This window comes from Bacillus rossius, chromosome 1 (genome assembly GCF_032445375.1).
Source record: "Bacillus rossius redtenbacheri isolate Brsri chromosome 1, Brsri_v3, whole genome shotgun sequence".
Lineage (NCBI taxonomy): Eukaryota > Metazoa > Arthropoda > Insecta > Phasmatodea > Bacillidae > Bacillus > Bacillus rossius.
This window is the reverse complement of record NC_086330.1, coordinates 302,334,797-302,352,290: the sequence shown is the minus strand read 5'-3', so window position 1 is coordinate 302,352,290 and position 17,494 is coordinate 302,334,797. Positions and strand designations below refer to the sequence as shown.

The following is a 17,494-nucleotide window of genomic DNA, read 5'->3' as shown; positions in this document are numbered from 1 at the left end:
AGCAGCAGTCAAGGCATTCCTTTTTGATTTACAGTGTGACAAATTGACGGGTTAAGGTGGCGGGGGGACGAGGGTCTGAAGGGTCAGGTAAATAGCTTTCTGACACACAGCAGTAAAAAAAAAGCGCAGCGCAGTCCCGGCATAGCTACACCCTGTCATTTTTTTTTACAACTTTATAAAAAAATCAAGCACGGATAACCAGAAAACCGGATAATCCAGGCCCGGATAATCGAGAGTTTACTGTATTTGAATTTCCTTCACAATTCTAAAACATCAACAATTGATGAAAGAACTTTGTGTTTGCTCCACCATCGCGTCACTCATTACTTTTTTTTTTGTAACCTATATAACTTGTCATGTGTCTTTGTTTCTTCTTCCCATACTGCCATTCTTTTGTGCGACAAATTTAGAAAAACCGCCGTCTCTTCAACCAAAAACCAAATAAGTTTTCTACTTGCAGTATTTTAACAGTCGTATCAGCAACTACTAGGTTTAGCACATGTGCCATACAATGAGTATACATAAGAGCTCCGTTGTCCTTCTTGAGACTGGCTTGCAGGCCGTTGTAGCATCCTTTCATGTTACTAGCTCCGTCAAAAGAACAAGCAATAATATTTTATGTAGCTATGCCACATTTTGCTAGAGTAGATTTCACAAGTTCATACAAAGCAAGTCCACTTGAATCATCAACTACTGTCTTATCTAAAAGTTTTTCATATACCGTATTGGTCCGAAAATAGGCCGACCTTTTTTTGCCAGTTTTGTCAACCTTGAAATCTAGAGTTGGCCTATAATGGGGCACTAGCCAAAATAGTATAATAATTAAACACATACATTTCAAGGAGAATCACTTATGGCATACAAATGTTATCAGATATACAATTCATTGACCTAAAATTACGCTGTAGTTACGTGGAGTTAGTAATTTTTCCAACTTAGAAAAATAATAAACACACTTAACCCCAATAACGTATCATATTTTAAGTACACAGATGCGGTCACTTGTAGCACATAGCTTTTAAAAGCTCAGTCTAGTTATTTTTTAACTGTATTTAACAGGCTGAGGTAATTATATTTGCTTGTAAAATGTGGTATTTACAGTAAACAATTTGTAAAAACAGCAATTATTTTGCCGTAAGGTTATTTACCGTATTCTCCGTTCACTCTTACCTGAGTTTTGGAACCGGTAGTTTTGGAGTAAACAAAGCCTCTGTAAACAAACATTTTCATTGGCTGCCGGCCGCCACGCACATTATTCGTGCGCAAGAAATAGTCCCTTGGTTACGTACCATTTGTAAGTATTTTTACGATGCCTTTTTTATAACAATTGTTATATAGCATTATAGCGTTTCACCATTGATATCCAATACAGTTTAATGTGTCAGCAAGTATTTACGTACAATTATGTTAGCAGATGCCGTGTGTACGGTGTACAGTTGATGCCCAGCGCAACAGTTGTATTTCGGATTCGTGCGTGCACGGTTTGTTATGGCTGACGCCAGAAAGAGTTTTGTAAAACACAGAACGGGAAAGCCTTTGAAAAGTGCACAGAAAACTTATTGTGTTGAATGTTTTTAAAACATTTTCAGACAAATATCCAGATTGTCGAGTGAACGATATCGCGAGTTTAACTGCGGAATTTACGGGTGTTTCGAATCGTAACACTGTCATATTGTTGTCTTAGGTTGCGGTGCTATTTTATTGATAATTCAAAAAATAAACATTGTTTGCTTTTTTTTCTGCCAATTTCAAAAGTAAGTTTAATAAGATATGCAGAAACCATGAATAATGTGGAAGCTGGGCGGAAATATGGTGTTGACGAGAAGAATGTGAGTCGCTGGCGGGCTCAAGCAAATACAGTAAATTCCCTTTATTAAGTACTTGAGGGGACCAGAAAATTACACACTACTTAATGGAGGTGTACTTTATATTGGGTTCATCCAGAAAAAATGTTACAATTTGTCACTTTGCGCCAATTTCAACAACCTGATGGCTTTTTTTACTGTAGGCCTAATTACTACATTATTATTATTTCTAGTAGTGAACTAATGACATAAAATAAAATAAAAAGTTAAATTTCAAGACTAAACAGCACAATTAAAAAAAAATTGAAATCCTGCACGCCCTTTTGTTACAGTTGAATTAGACATTCCAAATGCACTGACATGCAATGGAACAGTACCAGTCCATGAGAAATAATTGGCAGAATTTGCATTTTGTGTGTACTTTTTCCCTAATAGCTGGACATATTCAAACCCAATTATAAAATAATGTTCAACTGTACAACATACAGTACCCACAGTTTTTTTTTCATATAGTCAAGAATGTTTGTTTGAACTTTCCTTTGAGAAATGTCTTTCATAACTTTTTGCTATGCTGATACCCACACGCTTTTGGGTACTCATAACTTCTATGGGTAGGCCTACCTACATATGCTGCCGTAATACACTAAATATAAAAATATAAACTAGTTATCCACGTCGTCACGTCGCCATTAAATAAGCTGCAAGAAACGTCACAAAATGTTCACTAGCGTCGGAAACTGTGTGCCACTAGATCTGTTAAATAAATGTTCTAAACGTATTACATTTGTGTACGATTGCGAAAGATGTCAATCTGAAATTATGTTTACAAACAAATTATAGGGTAAGTCATCGTAACAGAAAACAAATGGTAACAATAAACGCATTAGTAGTCGTTGGCCATCGTATAATCCACGTTTTATGTACCTAGCCAGATATGGCCGCCATCGGCCAATATCCATTGCTACAAATTGAAACGCGAAAATACACATTTTGTAGGATAAATATTATAATCAAATAGTTTTTTCTCTTAATTGAAAGTTAAGCGTTTTTTATTTATAACTCTTGATTATTCCGCATAAATGTTATGTAGCTACACCAATCACACAAAAAATGGACATTTTTTTTATATGAATGAAATTTCTATCCGCATGGTTACCAGCACTGCAACTGCCATTTTACTCAACGAAATAAAGAAAACTTCTGTAAACAATTTCCACAAGACCTGTTGTTTAACAAAGCTATAGAATTGTGAATGAAATGAGAAAATATTTAATATTTTGTGTATAAATATGGGCAAAACGATACGTATTAACGAGAAATTACAGTTCAGGGCTTTGAAAAACGTACGTTATATATTTATTATGCCTATTAATTTGCATGGCGTTTCAAGGGACCGGCGGCTTTATACGTTATACTGGATTGTACGTTAACAAGAGGGACTTACTAGAGAGAATTTGCTGTAAATTGAAAAATGCAGTTTTCCCTGATTTTGAGTGTGCTGTAGAAGGGGTCGGCCTATTTTCGAGGTCGGCCTATTTTCGGACCAATACAGTATTTTTCCTTGCATTACATAGCGAACGTATATAGCCAACTGATCCATTACAGCAACATCATGTGTACTATCTACCATGATGCTGTAATTTATGCTATTTTGAAGGTAGTTCAAAATAATTTTACGACCTATTGAGCTTATTACTTTGATCAACTTGTTGATAAAGGTTTTTGATAAAAATGTCAGTAAAGAACCTTGTCCAATAGACGTAGGCCTTTGAGTGTTCTTTCCTGTGGCTATTCTCTTCTTTATTATTTTCTTTCGATGCTTTTTGCTTTCATCAATACACATTGTGATGTGATTTTACAAAATAACATCATAATTTGCGACCAACATCACAAGTTCCAGAAAATTTCCATGGTTTTCCACAGAGCCAAGCGTATACGCTCCTTCTTTATCACCTCTATAGGCGATTCCCTGCCTTCCAATAAATAAAACAATGTCAATCAAACGTTGCACAACCAATCTCCTGGTCTGAACTTCTTTTTCTCGCTTTTTTGTTTGGTTAGTAGCTAAAAGAATTGCGATGTCAAAACCTTTTTGACTTTGAAAAGCTGCTGTCACCACGTGTTCGTGGTAATGAGAGTCTTCAAGAATCTCAATAGCTTTGTAAACATGTTTGGGAGAAACGTTGTGACCAATAATAAAGGTACAATCTCTGTGATCTTTACCTCCAAACGCCATACAACAAGAGCAGTACACTTTGTTAAGCTGAAGTGAGTATGATAACAATTTTCTGTGAACTTTATCACCATTTGGCAGAAGTCGATAATACAGCTTTGAAGGCTCAAATGGCAATTTAGTTCCTTTTCCTTCTTTCGCTTGAATTGGATGCTTCTCCAGGAAAGCTTTTTTGACTCCGATCGGGTTATTTTTGTTTGGGCGAATGAAACAACCAAGTTGTTCCACAACAGCATCAGGTGTCTCCTGGTCATTTCCTTCATCGGTGTTTTCTGAGTCGGAGCTCGAACTATTTCTTGATGAACCGCTGCCGAGATGAAAAGGTGTTAATGATGGACTGTCTAAAACAGGATGATCGCAAGCAGACTTAGTTTTTTCCTTCTCAACACTACAAGATGAAGTACTAGGAGTAGACGCAGGCTGAAATGAAGGAGGTGACACTGGATCTTCAGTCTCTAAAAACAAATATGTACATACGTAGTCGCACTATAGATAAAATATGATGTTAACAGTTTATTTTTATTTTTTTAGAAATTAATTAAATCTTCTCCTGTAAGTGTTGATTTAGTCATCAAAAGACATCATAGTGTACACTTCAATATGTCAGCTTGGTGCCTTGCAGTAACTAAAATTTTTAGTATTTCCTATGTGAAGCAATTCATATTTAAGAAACGGAAATATTGATAACATTGTTATTGACACGACTTATATTAAAACCACAAGCAGGCAGTTACAAAAATAAATAGTTTGTCGCTGTAGCATAAAATACTTTCGGAAAGAGGTATTAAAAGTGCCGTGATCGAATGGAGGGGGGCGGGGGGTGGGCTGGGTTCACAGCTTAAACAGAGATGACTAATGGAGAACGAGACAGCTGCATTATCGCTTCCCACGGAAATTCCATAGTGTTATCAGCGTGTCTTCTGTCAAGTCTAGATGACATTCGAGAGGCAGTAAACAACTGCTGTTAAAACAGGCATAAGTAACACAGTTTCGAGGCAGAGCATGTTTTTCAACTAAGCTATCCCATCCCTCCGCCAGGCACGTGAAGATAAGGCGTTCGTGTCTGAAAAAAAAGTGAAAACGTTAAAAGTAGTTTATTTATGTAGAAATTCGTGAAAAAGACTGAAATAATTAGAAAAACGAGTTTTATCATCCAAACATCACAATTCACATTATTTTTAGAGTTTTTCGCGATCGTGATTTTTTCAGGTCCCCACGATTAATAACTAATTCAACTTACCTGTATTTGAATTTTCATTGTGTGTTCAAACTTTGCGAGCTTTTAAAATTTTCTGAAATTTTATTTTTCTTTCCTTTTCTTTTACTAGCACCACTTGGATACACACTTTTCATATTTTCTGAGCTTAATGATGCGGTTTTGTTCAAATCCGAACCACTTAACACAATTTAGCCGATTACATACAGAATAAACGTGCTGCAATTGCGACATGCAATGCAACGCAGTTACTGAGCTGATACAGTATTGACTCAGTTGTCACTTCCCCTACCGCCAGCACTCCTTCCCCCATCCTGGACCGAAATGCACGCGCAGCGAAGGGGAAGAGCGACATGAGTCATACTGATAAAGAGTCTATGACGCCCCTCGCCTGTCGGTAGCTGAATATGTGCTAGGGAGGTTTTAGGTGTATACAACGTAAAGTATCACCAACGTAAAACGTAAAATATGTGACCCAAAATCAAAAATACACAGAGGCAATTTTGTAAATCTATTAAATATTTCGTAGAAAAGAATTTATTAGGGGGCCCCCCTGGCCCGGGGGCCCCTCGGCGATCGCCGACTAGCCGACCTGACCAGTCCGGGCCTGGTCATAGATAGAGACATGAATTTTTCGCAATCGCGAATTTTCGTCGCAGAAACGCGAATTTCATTGTTTTGATGAGTTTTCGCGAAATGTTAACAATTTTGTAATCTATTCACGAAATTTGAAGTTTGAAAAACATTTCTGTTGAGGTTATTTTTTTTTTTTCATAACAGAACTGCTGCACAGAAATTACGTTTATTTAATAATCACAGAATACAAAAGCACGTAAAACAATTAAAATTAATGAGGCATTCAACAATTATTAATTGAATTGAAAATAAACCTTCACCCGAGTGTGAAACGTAACTTACTAACGTAAACGTACTGTGCCCTATCGGCGTCGTAGTATACTAACCACAAAATAGTGCATTCAGGGCTTTCAAATGTAGTTTACTTGGCTGGAGACAGAGAGCGTGCTGTGCATGCTAAGAGCTATCGATATCACGCTACGTTCACAATCTCTATACAGGCATCAACATAACCAAACATTTATTATGTTGATGCCAGAAGAGCCTGGCTGGATTTTCATTCTCATACGGCGACAAAACAGATAATTTTATGAAGATTGAAATTGTGTTTGAAATGGAATTAACACATAGCAAAAAAAAAATTTCTGTTATATAATTAAACTGTAATACTCTAACTTACAATGCAATGGATTTCAACTTCGTATCATTCAGGAAATAAAGTTTTTGGACGTAGTCTTAAAATGGGAGGGGAAAAAAGTTCAGCTAATGGAAAAATGAGATTCATGGTAAAAAATTTTTTCAATATTATTTTAAAACATGCTGCCTTTGTAATGTTTCGCTGCAAAGTGCAAACGTGAATAACATGTTAACTAATCAGCGGTAGTTACCGTTTACTGATCCGTATGGATGCTGTATTTTTAGGGCTGCGTGCAATGTTTACAAACATGTTTTTGCGTTATTAATTTTTTGAATTCCCTTAACGTTTGTGTGAAAGGTTGGTGTTACTAGGCTCGTCACATATAATTACTTATTTTTTTACAAGTTGTGATTGCAATTTTGTGTATGGTAAATTTAGGCAGAAATGCCGAAAGTTGAAGAGTCTGCCTTGACTCGAGCAAAAGAGTTCCCTGCTGAAGGCTTTCATTCCAGTGACAGAAAGATTTTGTTTTGTAAGTTCTGTAACGCATGTGTGAGTTAGGAAAGAAGAGGCACTATAGTAAAACATATAAAAAGTGAAAAGCATATCAATAATAAAAGAATTTCAAGTGCAAAAAAGGCCATCCTTCAGCAAATGATTGGTAGCAGTTTCCAGGTTGTTAACAAAAGAAAAGATGCAGCGGATATTTTTGCACTCAAGACTACAACAGCATTTATGAAGGCAAATATTCGTCTTGAGAAACTATAGGAACCTAGCATCAGAGACTGGATGCATGAATTTGTTGAAGGTTAGTTGTAAATATGTTTTTTGTCGAAAATTCTTCTACAGCCTCTACAGATCAGGCCATATGTATTTATTAATTATTGCAAATTGGGTTTGACATTTACAAATTGTTACAAGCCAACAAATACTAGCATCATTTTTCAAATAGTAGTATTAAAATAGTTACATTTATTGGGGACTATTTTTCAGGGGCTGGAGTTTTGCCAACAGTCAGAACATTGAGAGAAAAGTACGTACCAATAGCAGCTGAGGAAATATTTGCCACCATTAAAGCTGAAATTGCTGGAAAATAGCTAGCGGTTTTGGCTGATGAGACCACAGACAAGAGAGGGAAGTGCGTCTTTGTTGTACTTTTCCGCCTCATGGAACCAAATGCATCTCAGAAAGTTTTTCTTGCTGATGTTCATTTCCTAGAAGCTGCCAATTCTACCCATTGTTTCAGAGTTGTGCTAGATTATTTGAAAAAGTATGATGTTAGCTTTGAATATATATACTGTATAGAAGTCGCGAGTGGATAGGATTTACTCTACGTTTTTCAGAAGCGAATGATGAGCAGCTTGGGAACTTCACCGCTGCAGTGCGCTGCCGTAACGCCCTGTATCGTCTTAGTTGTTATTTACACGTTAGAGCGCAGCGCTGTCGCCTGCTGTCATACCCCGCACCCCTCATCCATCATTCACTGCAGCTCAACGTCGTTCAACAGGAGGGGGAAGGGGTGTTTGAAGAGTTGGACACTTGTCCGCTAGGGACCACCACAAGTCGATGCCCTAGAGATGGTGGCGATTGCGGCGGTGAATTAACCAACTACCTCAAAACCGTATTAGAAATTATAACCTGGGCTGGCGACTTCTATACAGTATATATATTCAAAGATGTTAGCTACGATTCAGTAGTTGCTTTCGTCAGTGATGGGGCTCGTTACATGTCCAAGTGTAGTGACTGTCTCAAAGTCATTCTGGGTGACAAAGTATTGCATGTGCAGTGCTGGGCTCATAAGCTCTGCATTGTAGGCAATATCTGGCCGAAAGTTTGTACTGAACTCAACAATGCAGTTGTTAAGTGCAAGGCAGTGTTTCAGAATACTAGGAAACGCAAACATACACACAGTTTCTGACAGAGAAATATTCAGGCACTGACAAGAAAATTTGTCAGTTTCCTGTTCCAGTCCTCACTCGCTGGAACAGCTGGTTCAAGTCAGTGTTGTATGTTTCTGAGTATCTGACTGACATAGTTGAGTTTTTCTGTTCAAACGAAATGCAAATTTCACCAACGGAAAAAGAACTGCTCAGCATTGTGTTTTCTTGTTCCAAATTCCGTACATACATTTACGGTAAGGATACTGTATTACTGACAGACCACAAGGCCTTATGTCACTTAAATTCTTGTAGATTACTACACGGTAGAATCACTAGATGGATGACAGAGTTCTCGTAAAAACTTAAAGATGAGGTTGCCAAGGACCTTAGGTTGCAAAGGGTAATTAAAGAATTGAGTTCTGCAGATTGCAGAGATATAATAAAAGAAAAATTTGTGATAAAAGAAGGACACCTTTTTCAAAATGTAAGCAGTAATGTGCCAAAATGGGTTTTGTGTGTACCTAATAATTTACGAACTGAAATTTGTATACTAATGCATGTGGAATCTGGACACTATGGAGTGAAAAAAATTGTGCAACATGTTCAGGGGTTTTGTGTGTTAAAAAATGTATACCGAACTGTAGCCAAGATTGTACACAATTGTTTGTTATGTGCACAGACAAAAGTAATGAATAGTAAATGTAAAGGGCTGATGCAAAATGTATTAGCGACAAAGCCTTTGGAAATAGTTTGTGTAGACTTGTTTGGTCCACTGCCTAGAGGGAGGGGTGGAGTCAAATATATTTTTGATGTGTTTTCAAAATATGTTAAATTATACCCAATCAAGCGAGCTACTTCAGAGGTGGTTAGGCTGGTTACTAAAAAATTTCTAGATGTATATGTTAATGAGGTGGGTACTCCTAAGAAAATAATTTCCGACAATGGACTCCAGTTTCGGGGTGATTTGTAGAAAACTGTGACTGGTATTCTAGGTATTGAGTTAGGTTACACAGCAGTGTATCACCCAGCAGCCAATCCTGTGGAAAGAGTAATGAGGGAGCTGGGCAGACTTTTTAGATTATATTGCAGTGAAAATCATAGCCAGTGGGCTAATGTGGTGAGTGAAGTAGAAGGGCTGATGAACAATGTGTGGCATGAGAGCACAGGATTCTCACCTATCGAATTAATGCGGCAAACTCTGCCAACAACCAGATTAAAAAGTGTCATAGTTTTCCCGGATAATGTTGCAAAAAAATTCAAAGACAATTGGAAAAGGCGGGAAAGAAACTTTTGTCCAAAGCTAGGATTCTGAAGAATCGGTATGACAAAGGAGTAAAACCTAGAGTTTTTAAGAGAGGGGACAAAGTGTTGGTGGCGTACCAAAAGGTATCATCCTTACTGGATCAAAAAATTCACAAGTTTATTCGATTATATGATGGACCATTTGTAGTGGAAGCCATAGCTGGTCACAATGTGTATAGAGTAAATGGAACCAATTGGCATGTGTCTCTTTTAAGACCATGGAAGGTAGCATAATAAAAAATAAAAATGTAAATTTTTGTGTTGGTAGAAAATTTCATGTTTTGCTGTTTTGCCATTTTTATAATGTGTTTCAGAATTTTTTTTTGTTACATTGAATTATGTACATTCTGATGTTTCGTATTTTATAGAATTTTTGTACTTTTTGGAGATTTGTTCTAAACATTATATAAGAATGTATACATAAGATTTATGACAGCAAATTTTTAAGATGAATAATCACAAATTTTTACAAGGTTTTTGAAGAGAAGAAAGGTTGTACACATAAATTTTAAAGATAAATAACTATATTTTAATGTGAATGTTTTTCTGTTGTTTTGAAACAATAATAATAATCGTATAAATTCTTTTGAGTAGACTGGTACTAAATTTTATTTAAAGAAATGCTTTACATTGTGAAAATTTCATTGTACTTGGGTAATGTTTTTATTGTTTAATGTTGTGTCATGGGAAGAGGTTAACTGAAATTTATTATGAGTTATGTTTTCGGGAAAATGATAGAAATTTGAAAAGGTTTAATGTTTCAAATTAGTGCCACACATGTTTAATGGAAAATGTGTAGTTTGGATTGAATGACAGGGTGTCAACATCCTATATTAAAAGTATGAAATGTAACGCTATACGTTAATGAAAAACAGTCGTCAAGTTTTAAAGCTGCAGAAGCAGTTGATGTGTTCATGATGGTCAGAATTCAGGTGAATTTTTGACATGACAACGTCTAATAAATCGATGAACGCCGGTTGCACGCACGATTAAGTGTCCCGTAACACGCATTGTTCCACTACGATGTGTCCCGTTTCGCTCATTGTACGCTTGCGCCACATCTATCTCTCTTCCACTCGATTTGACTTTTCAATCATGTTTTCATTTGAATTATTAATATTATGTAATTTAACGATCGTCCACCAATTTTCAGCACAATCTGTACGGTTATTTAAAAGTGATATTGAATTTTCAAATACGTTTTTGTACGAACAATGGTGTTTTACAGTTACACATAATAATTCGAATTACACCCGGGATCTTTTGCACAATGTTTTAAAAAATACTGTAACACATTATAAATAAGTTTGGTGTATTTGGGATGCGTATTTGTTATAAATTCGTATTATAAAAACATAATATTATTCCCCTACTGTGCTGCATCTACGGTGACGGACGCGAACCGAACGAATTGCGCTAACTATCAGCTTCAATGGCAACCAGGCACTCGTTAATACATATTTTCCTTTGTTTATCGCGAGGGGCGTTATTATTAATGAATTATAAATAAAATTTCGTGGCCGGGGCCATAATTGCATATCATTTTGAGCACTGGAAGACATAAAAACTTAAAATATTAATTTTATTCTCGGCCCCAGCGCACCATGAGCGTCTGGGTTGGAGATTAAAGCCGAAATTCTTTTTAAACTTACTAATACTTATTTTATTTACTGCAAGGGCATTTTTATTAAATTCTACGTTTAATTTCACGACGAACAAACTTTGTCGTTAAATGTGTAATTGCGAAAAAGCGTAAAACATTATCGACGATCTTGAAGTTAAAATAGCAAACATGTATAAAAGTTATAGTCTATTCGTTAAAGTAATAAACATATTTGAATTAATGAGTGCAAATAAAAGTAAATATATCAATTAAATTGTAGATTTCATTTCACTCCTTCTTTGTATACATACAAAATAGTGATAATTCAATAAAAATGATTCAATTTTATTCATAAAAGTATGCAATCATTTCATCAATGTTTTGTTATGATGTCACGTTAAACTATCGTCCGTAAACCAACTTTACAGACAACCAATTTTTTGTATTGCCCTAAATAAGCAGCAAAGGTTTTATGTGTATGTAGTGTGGTTTGTGAGGCAGCTGGGGAGCCAGGAGGTTAATTTTAAATATGTTACCAGTATGAGTCCGATGTTTTTTTTTTTTTGCAAGGGTCCGTCCCTTCTCCTAGGTGGCTCCCACCCCTCATCAATGTTAAGATTATATGTTGCTGCTGAAAGGGGAGATATGGTTTGAAACCTAAGGTAGGTTATGTGTTCATGGAATTTGTTTTTGAAGAAGAGAAGCATACGACTGTATCTTAATGAAGTGTTTGAAATGCCATGACTATAGAATTGTGTCAACTTGTTGTTTGTTGAAAATTATTTTAGAGATTGTTTTTAAATTCATTTGACCATGTGGAATTATACCCATGACAGTTTAAAGAAAAATTGTGAGTTTCAAGACTTTTTCCTAAGTGGCAGGGAAGATAAATTTTGGTTGTCACCCACATTTGTAAGAATTTTTATTTTAGTGTATTGAAATGTTTATGATGTATGTAGAGACTTCAGAGATTATGTTTGGACAGATTTTTGTCATTTTTTTTGTGCTTTTGTAACTTCTCAGTGAAAAGCTTTGGCTTTTAACTGAGAAGTTGGAAGGGTACTAATGTAACAACCCAGATTACAGCCTTCCTCGTGCAATCCAGTAATAATCATTTGTTATAAATTTTGGTCATATTTCAGGTTAGATGTAAAGTTTTTTTCTTTCTTTTTGAAGTTACTGTGAAAATATTTCTCCGGGTTTATTGTTTTTATTTTTAAAATTCATAAATTTATTTTTTTAGTATAAAAATTTTTGCTGTCCTCTTTGTGTGGGAAGGCATGCTGATGTAATTCTCCTGCGTTTTTTCCACGACCGTGGCTTTGTTTCACACGCTAGGCGTGTGAGTCACTGTCATGGGAGTGTGGTAAAGAGAGAAAATCGCTGCGTCATGGGAACAGAAGTAAGCATTTCGTGGAAGCCTCTGTTACCATGCGCCGTGATTGGCTGAAAATTATGTCAGCGAGCTCAGAACACTGCCCGCACAAAGGAAAGGAAGGCTGTAAGGTCAGTCATTGTCTGAGCACCGTGCCGAGAGGTCATGGTCAGGCGATGGCTCGCATCATTTAACAATGTTATATTGAATTACAACTTTGCGGCTATGGTCCGGGCGACGCCTAACAACTTTTTTTTTTCTCTTCTGACATTTTAATAAATTAGAAATTTTTTCGACTGCAGTCGTAGGTTAAGTCCACAGCGAGGTGACAAAGGGTTTTGTCCAGCCGTCACAGCCCGAAACTTATCCAGGCAATATAATGTAATTTATAATAAGTCAACGTGTTTTTCTCCTTTATGGAGGTACCGTTGAAATTTTTTTTGTGTGCTCTATTGTATGGAATATAGTGTGATTTTTCCTTGAATAATTAAAACCAGGTAATACATCGAACATTGTGTATAAATTTCTTCTTTCTTCGTGACCTACAATCTGTATGTTCCACTCATCATCTAATTTGAGCTAGCCGGAGGTGGTGAGTGGTAACACCTTAAACTGTCCGTCTGCGTCGCCGCTTTGTACCGCTTATAAAAATGTAGCCAGCGCTAGTTGGCATCATTCATTTTGGTTATGTTGCTTCCCGTATAGAGTACGCACACACAGTCGAATATCAATATTTTGTCGATTGCATGCAACATGCTCTCTTGTCGAGTGCCGAGTTAACTACATTTGATTGCCCACACTCTTTTGTGGTGTGTACTACGATGATAGTTATGCGTACCGACTCACGTTCGCATTACGGTATTGGTTTTTATATTTAAAGTTGATATGTTTATGTTGCATGACTTATTAATTTAAATTGTTCTGCATGCTCTTGTATACTTCACTTTTAAATAAACTTACTTTCAATGACATATTTTCATAAATAACTTTACCTAAGAAACAAAAAAAAAATTTCACATAAACTTCGCACCTCTACTTTTCAAACTTGATTTTAGTATAAAATGTGCGCCGATTATGCGATAAAACATGGTACTTTTCAGACTGACCCAGCAAGCCGTCCAAAAGTAACAAGTCCGGAATAAAAAAAATACTTGACACAACAATTGATTTAGAGTTGGCAATAAAAAATATGCTTTGAAATTTTTTAATTTAGTTTGTTGAATTCTAAGATTTTTCATCTTTCACTAAAAAAATTATCCTCAAAATTATAATACACACAATTCAAGATGCTTTTTCATACATTATCACAGATTATTGCATCACTCAGCACCAAAAATAAACAATTTGTAGCTAGAAAACTTTCATTGGGGAGTGCAGGGACCTGCAATGCCACAGCGTGGATCACAGGAGACAACAAATTCTGACATAGTATATTTGTGCTATTTCTATCAATTTATTAGGAACAGCTCTTTATTCATTAGCTTTATTCACAGTTACACATGCTAAATGGCCAACCCGAAGGGTGCGGACCAGTCAGCTTCCATTACGAACGCTTTAGTAGCACACGGCCCATCTCGAATGATTCCAGCATACCAAAACTGCATTCTGTTTGAAATAATACCATATGACTGCTAACTCGTGTGCATTTAAAAACTCAAGCTTAGGGCCCCGGAGTCGGCTGTAAATTTTGATCTGCAATACAATGTTGTTATTATCTAAATAAATATTATTTTATGTATGTTTGTAACATGCTGCCTAATGCTTTAGTAGTGGGCCCTTTTAATAATAATATTTTTTTGTAATCAGACTAACAAAACAATTTTTAAACTAATATTTAACTATTTTAAGAAAATGCATTGCTAGGATTTTTATTATTTTTTTTCATTTCCCTGCATATCGGTTACAATTTCCTGTTAAGTGTGTAATATAGTTTCACCGTATGTTAATATTTTATTTGAAAAATATTTGATATTCGCAAAGAATTTGATTGTATTCAAAATACAATATGAGTAAAAGAAGTGGGTATGGCCCCGCCGGAATAGAGTTGCTCTGAGCGTGAGTGTGTGTGCTGGCAGGTGCGCAAGGTGCTGCAGAAGAAGCAGGCGGCAGTGGTTCTCAGCGAGCGAGCGCGCAAGCAACGACAGCTGCGCAAGCTCGGCAAGCAGATCCAGATTGAGACGAAGCTGAGGCGCGATAAGGAGAAGCGCGAGCTGAGGGAGGAGGTGAAGAAGTACCGCAAGGGCGTGCGCACGGACCTGGACTTCCTAGAGGCAAACCCCAAACGTGCCATTGGCAAGGGGTCCGGCGGCAGGGGGCCAGGCCAGAAAGGACCTGCCAGCAAAAAGTTAGTCATCTCCCGCAGTTAGTGTTCATTTTGGATATTCTTAGACATGGCAAATCTGAAAAAGCAGGGACTGAAAAGAGTGTCTTCAAAACCTGTAAAAAAGGGAATTAAAAGGAGATGGAGTCTTGAAAAATATTTAAAATATGGGGAAGATGCCATCTTGTAATAAAGTAAATATCTGGATATTTAAAGCATGCAAAAATATATATATAAATTGGTGTCACAGTTTGTAAACTGTAAACGTCTTTGAAGACAGAATGTATATTTTAATCATACATAAATCCATGTCTTACTTACTGAAGTATATGTCGGGTATAAAATTCACTATGTGTTAATTTGAAGCAGGATCAGAAAATTCTAGTCGTTCACCTTGCCACAGTCTGTGTCGCAAACTAGTTATTTTCTTAGCACAGTTACAATTTTTTTTATCGAAAAAATTAGTAAAATTAATCTGGTTATGCTTTTCAGGAGATATAAATTTTAAACTGCTTAATTATTGCATTCGGTATGGTCCTTTCAACTTCAACTTTCCACATGCGACTCGACTGTCGCTAGGTGTTCAGCGCTGGGTAGCCATGCACCACTTAGTCCCTTATCTCATGCTGATTTAGCTGCACTCAGATTTTCTCCGCCTGCTAGCATATGGTCTCTAGTGCCCTTTAGAAACCTTCAGACACATCCGTGCCTTCCGCCGGTGTGCCGTTGCACGTCTGGTAAGACACCAGCTTTGTGTTTGTACGTCTCCTTGCCGGGTGCACTGTCCACGTAGCACTTTTCTGTTTTTTTCTCACTCCCGATACACTTTTTTTCTTCCCTGGAACTATAGCTGTACCTATAAACATTTACCCTTGTAATCCCATTTAAAGTTACTTCCTCGTGAATATCTGGAACCAGCAAAGTTAGCAGGTTAACTTGAGCTTCAAATAAAAGTTATCATGAAAGAGGGCAAGGGTGGAATGCTGCTAACCATGCAATGGCCGGTGTTTGTCTCTTGTGTGCAGGGCAGAGGCGAAGCAGAAGTACAAGAGCAAGAAGTTTGGGTTCGGCGGCAAGAAACGCGGCGGCAAGGTGAACACTCGAGCGAGCGCGGCGGATGTGTCGGAGTACACGCGGCCCAAGGGCGGTCCCAGAGGTGGGGCCAAGGGCAAGGCACGCCAGCAGCGGCCGGGTAAAAGCAAGCGCATCAAGATGAAGTCCAAGAAGAAGTAACGATGACCTTCCTTGGTTTTCCCGTAGCTGCTTCTCCAGTTGCCGGAACAATAACTGTTTATAAAATGTACTATAAAATATTTTTTGTCATTAAATGTTACAGGTTTGAATATATTTCTCAGGGCTGTGTTGGTGGCAGATGTTCACCAAATTTTTTGAATGGCAATTGGGATGAGGTAAAAAAAAATGCAGTAAAAATATTCAATGCTAACTAATTTAATAGAATTAAAATATTCAAAACTGACATTTCAGGGCTTTTGGCGATTTTCAAGACTGCTTCATGTATCATTTTTCTTTGGAAATTTGTTTATTTTGGTAGTCAGACAGATGCGAACTTTTTTTAACCTGATATTTCCTTCAACCTATAATAAGAAAAAAAAATATTAAGTTTTGATTTTCAAATTAATTTTCTGAATGAATTATTTTTTACATCAGAAAAGTACAATAAATTTATGTTAAGAAAGTTACCTGCCTAATATAATTCAAAATTTAGCACCTGACCAATGAATACAATTATATCCTTTTAATAAAATTTACGTTAATACATATAAATTTTTAACTTTATTGTGAATCTTCTTAGCAGGGATTTATTATTTCATATTCTAACAAAGTAAGAAATAGGTAAGTTAGTACATTGGATATGAATGAAACCATAGTGTTTTTTTTTTTTCAGGCAACATCAGAAGTATACAAATAAATGTAACCCATTTTATGGTTCCTTTAACATTTTTATGCAGAAATAAAACCGTATGTAATAACAGTTTGGAAATTGGGAACTGTAACTAATAAGTACAGTAGAACACTGTTATAATGGTCCTGTTTATTATGTTTTCATGTGTATGATTTTTAACGAATTATGCATTTTCTGGTTATAATTATTTGTTTTATAAAAATTCAAGAAATGCAAAAAAAAATTGTGAAGACCTCTGTATATTTTATATATCAAAGGTCACCTATGTTCACAGCTGTGTGTCTTTTGGCGCCTTTGCCTTTTGTCTGGTGAGTTTTCAGATGTACATACATAGTTCTACAGTATTTTAGTTTTTCAACCATTCCATGATGGCACAATAAAAAATCATAAAGCTTTCATTATTGCTTATAGAGTTGAATTCATTTCATTTGTAGATAAGAATCTACAGTAAACACATGTTCAAGTGGTGAAGGAATTGGACATAGTCATTTCCACTAAAACACCCCCAGAGCTTAACCTAAAAATAATCAAGCTATAAGGGAGGTAACGATGTAATAAAAAAAGAATAGAGTGTGATGCTAATTGTAATTGGCCAAATAAAAATCAAAGTTAACATCTTCCGC

The 17,494-nt window shown here is 36.3% G+C and overlaps 1 protein-coding gene across 1 annotated transcript in view; it reads left to right on the top strand.

Annotated features, from left to right (window-relative positions):
• LOC134527832 (probable rRNA-processing protein EBP2 homolog) overlaps positions 1-17,279 on the top strand; it is a 47,191-nt gene extending 29,912 nt beyond the window's left edge. Inside the window, exons 5-6 of the mRNA XM_063360780.1 lie at positions 14,703-14,971; positions 15,973-17,279. Coding sequence (XP_063216850.1) covers positions 14,703-14,971; positions 15,973-16,180 — 477 coding nt within the window. The 3' untranslated portion in view covers positions 16,181-17,279. The remainder of the gene's footprint in view (positions 1-14,702; positions 14,972-15,972) is intronic.
• Positions 17,280-17,494: the final 215 nt, after the last annotated feature.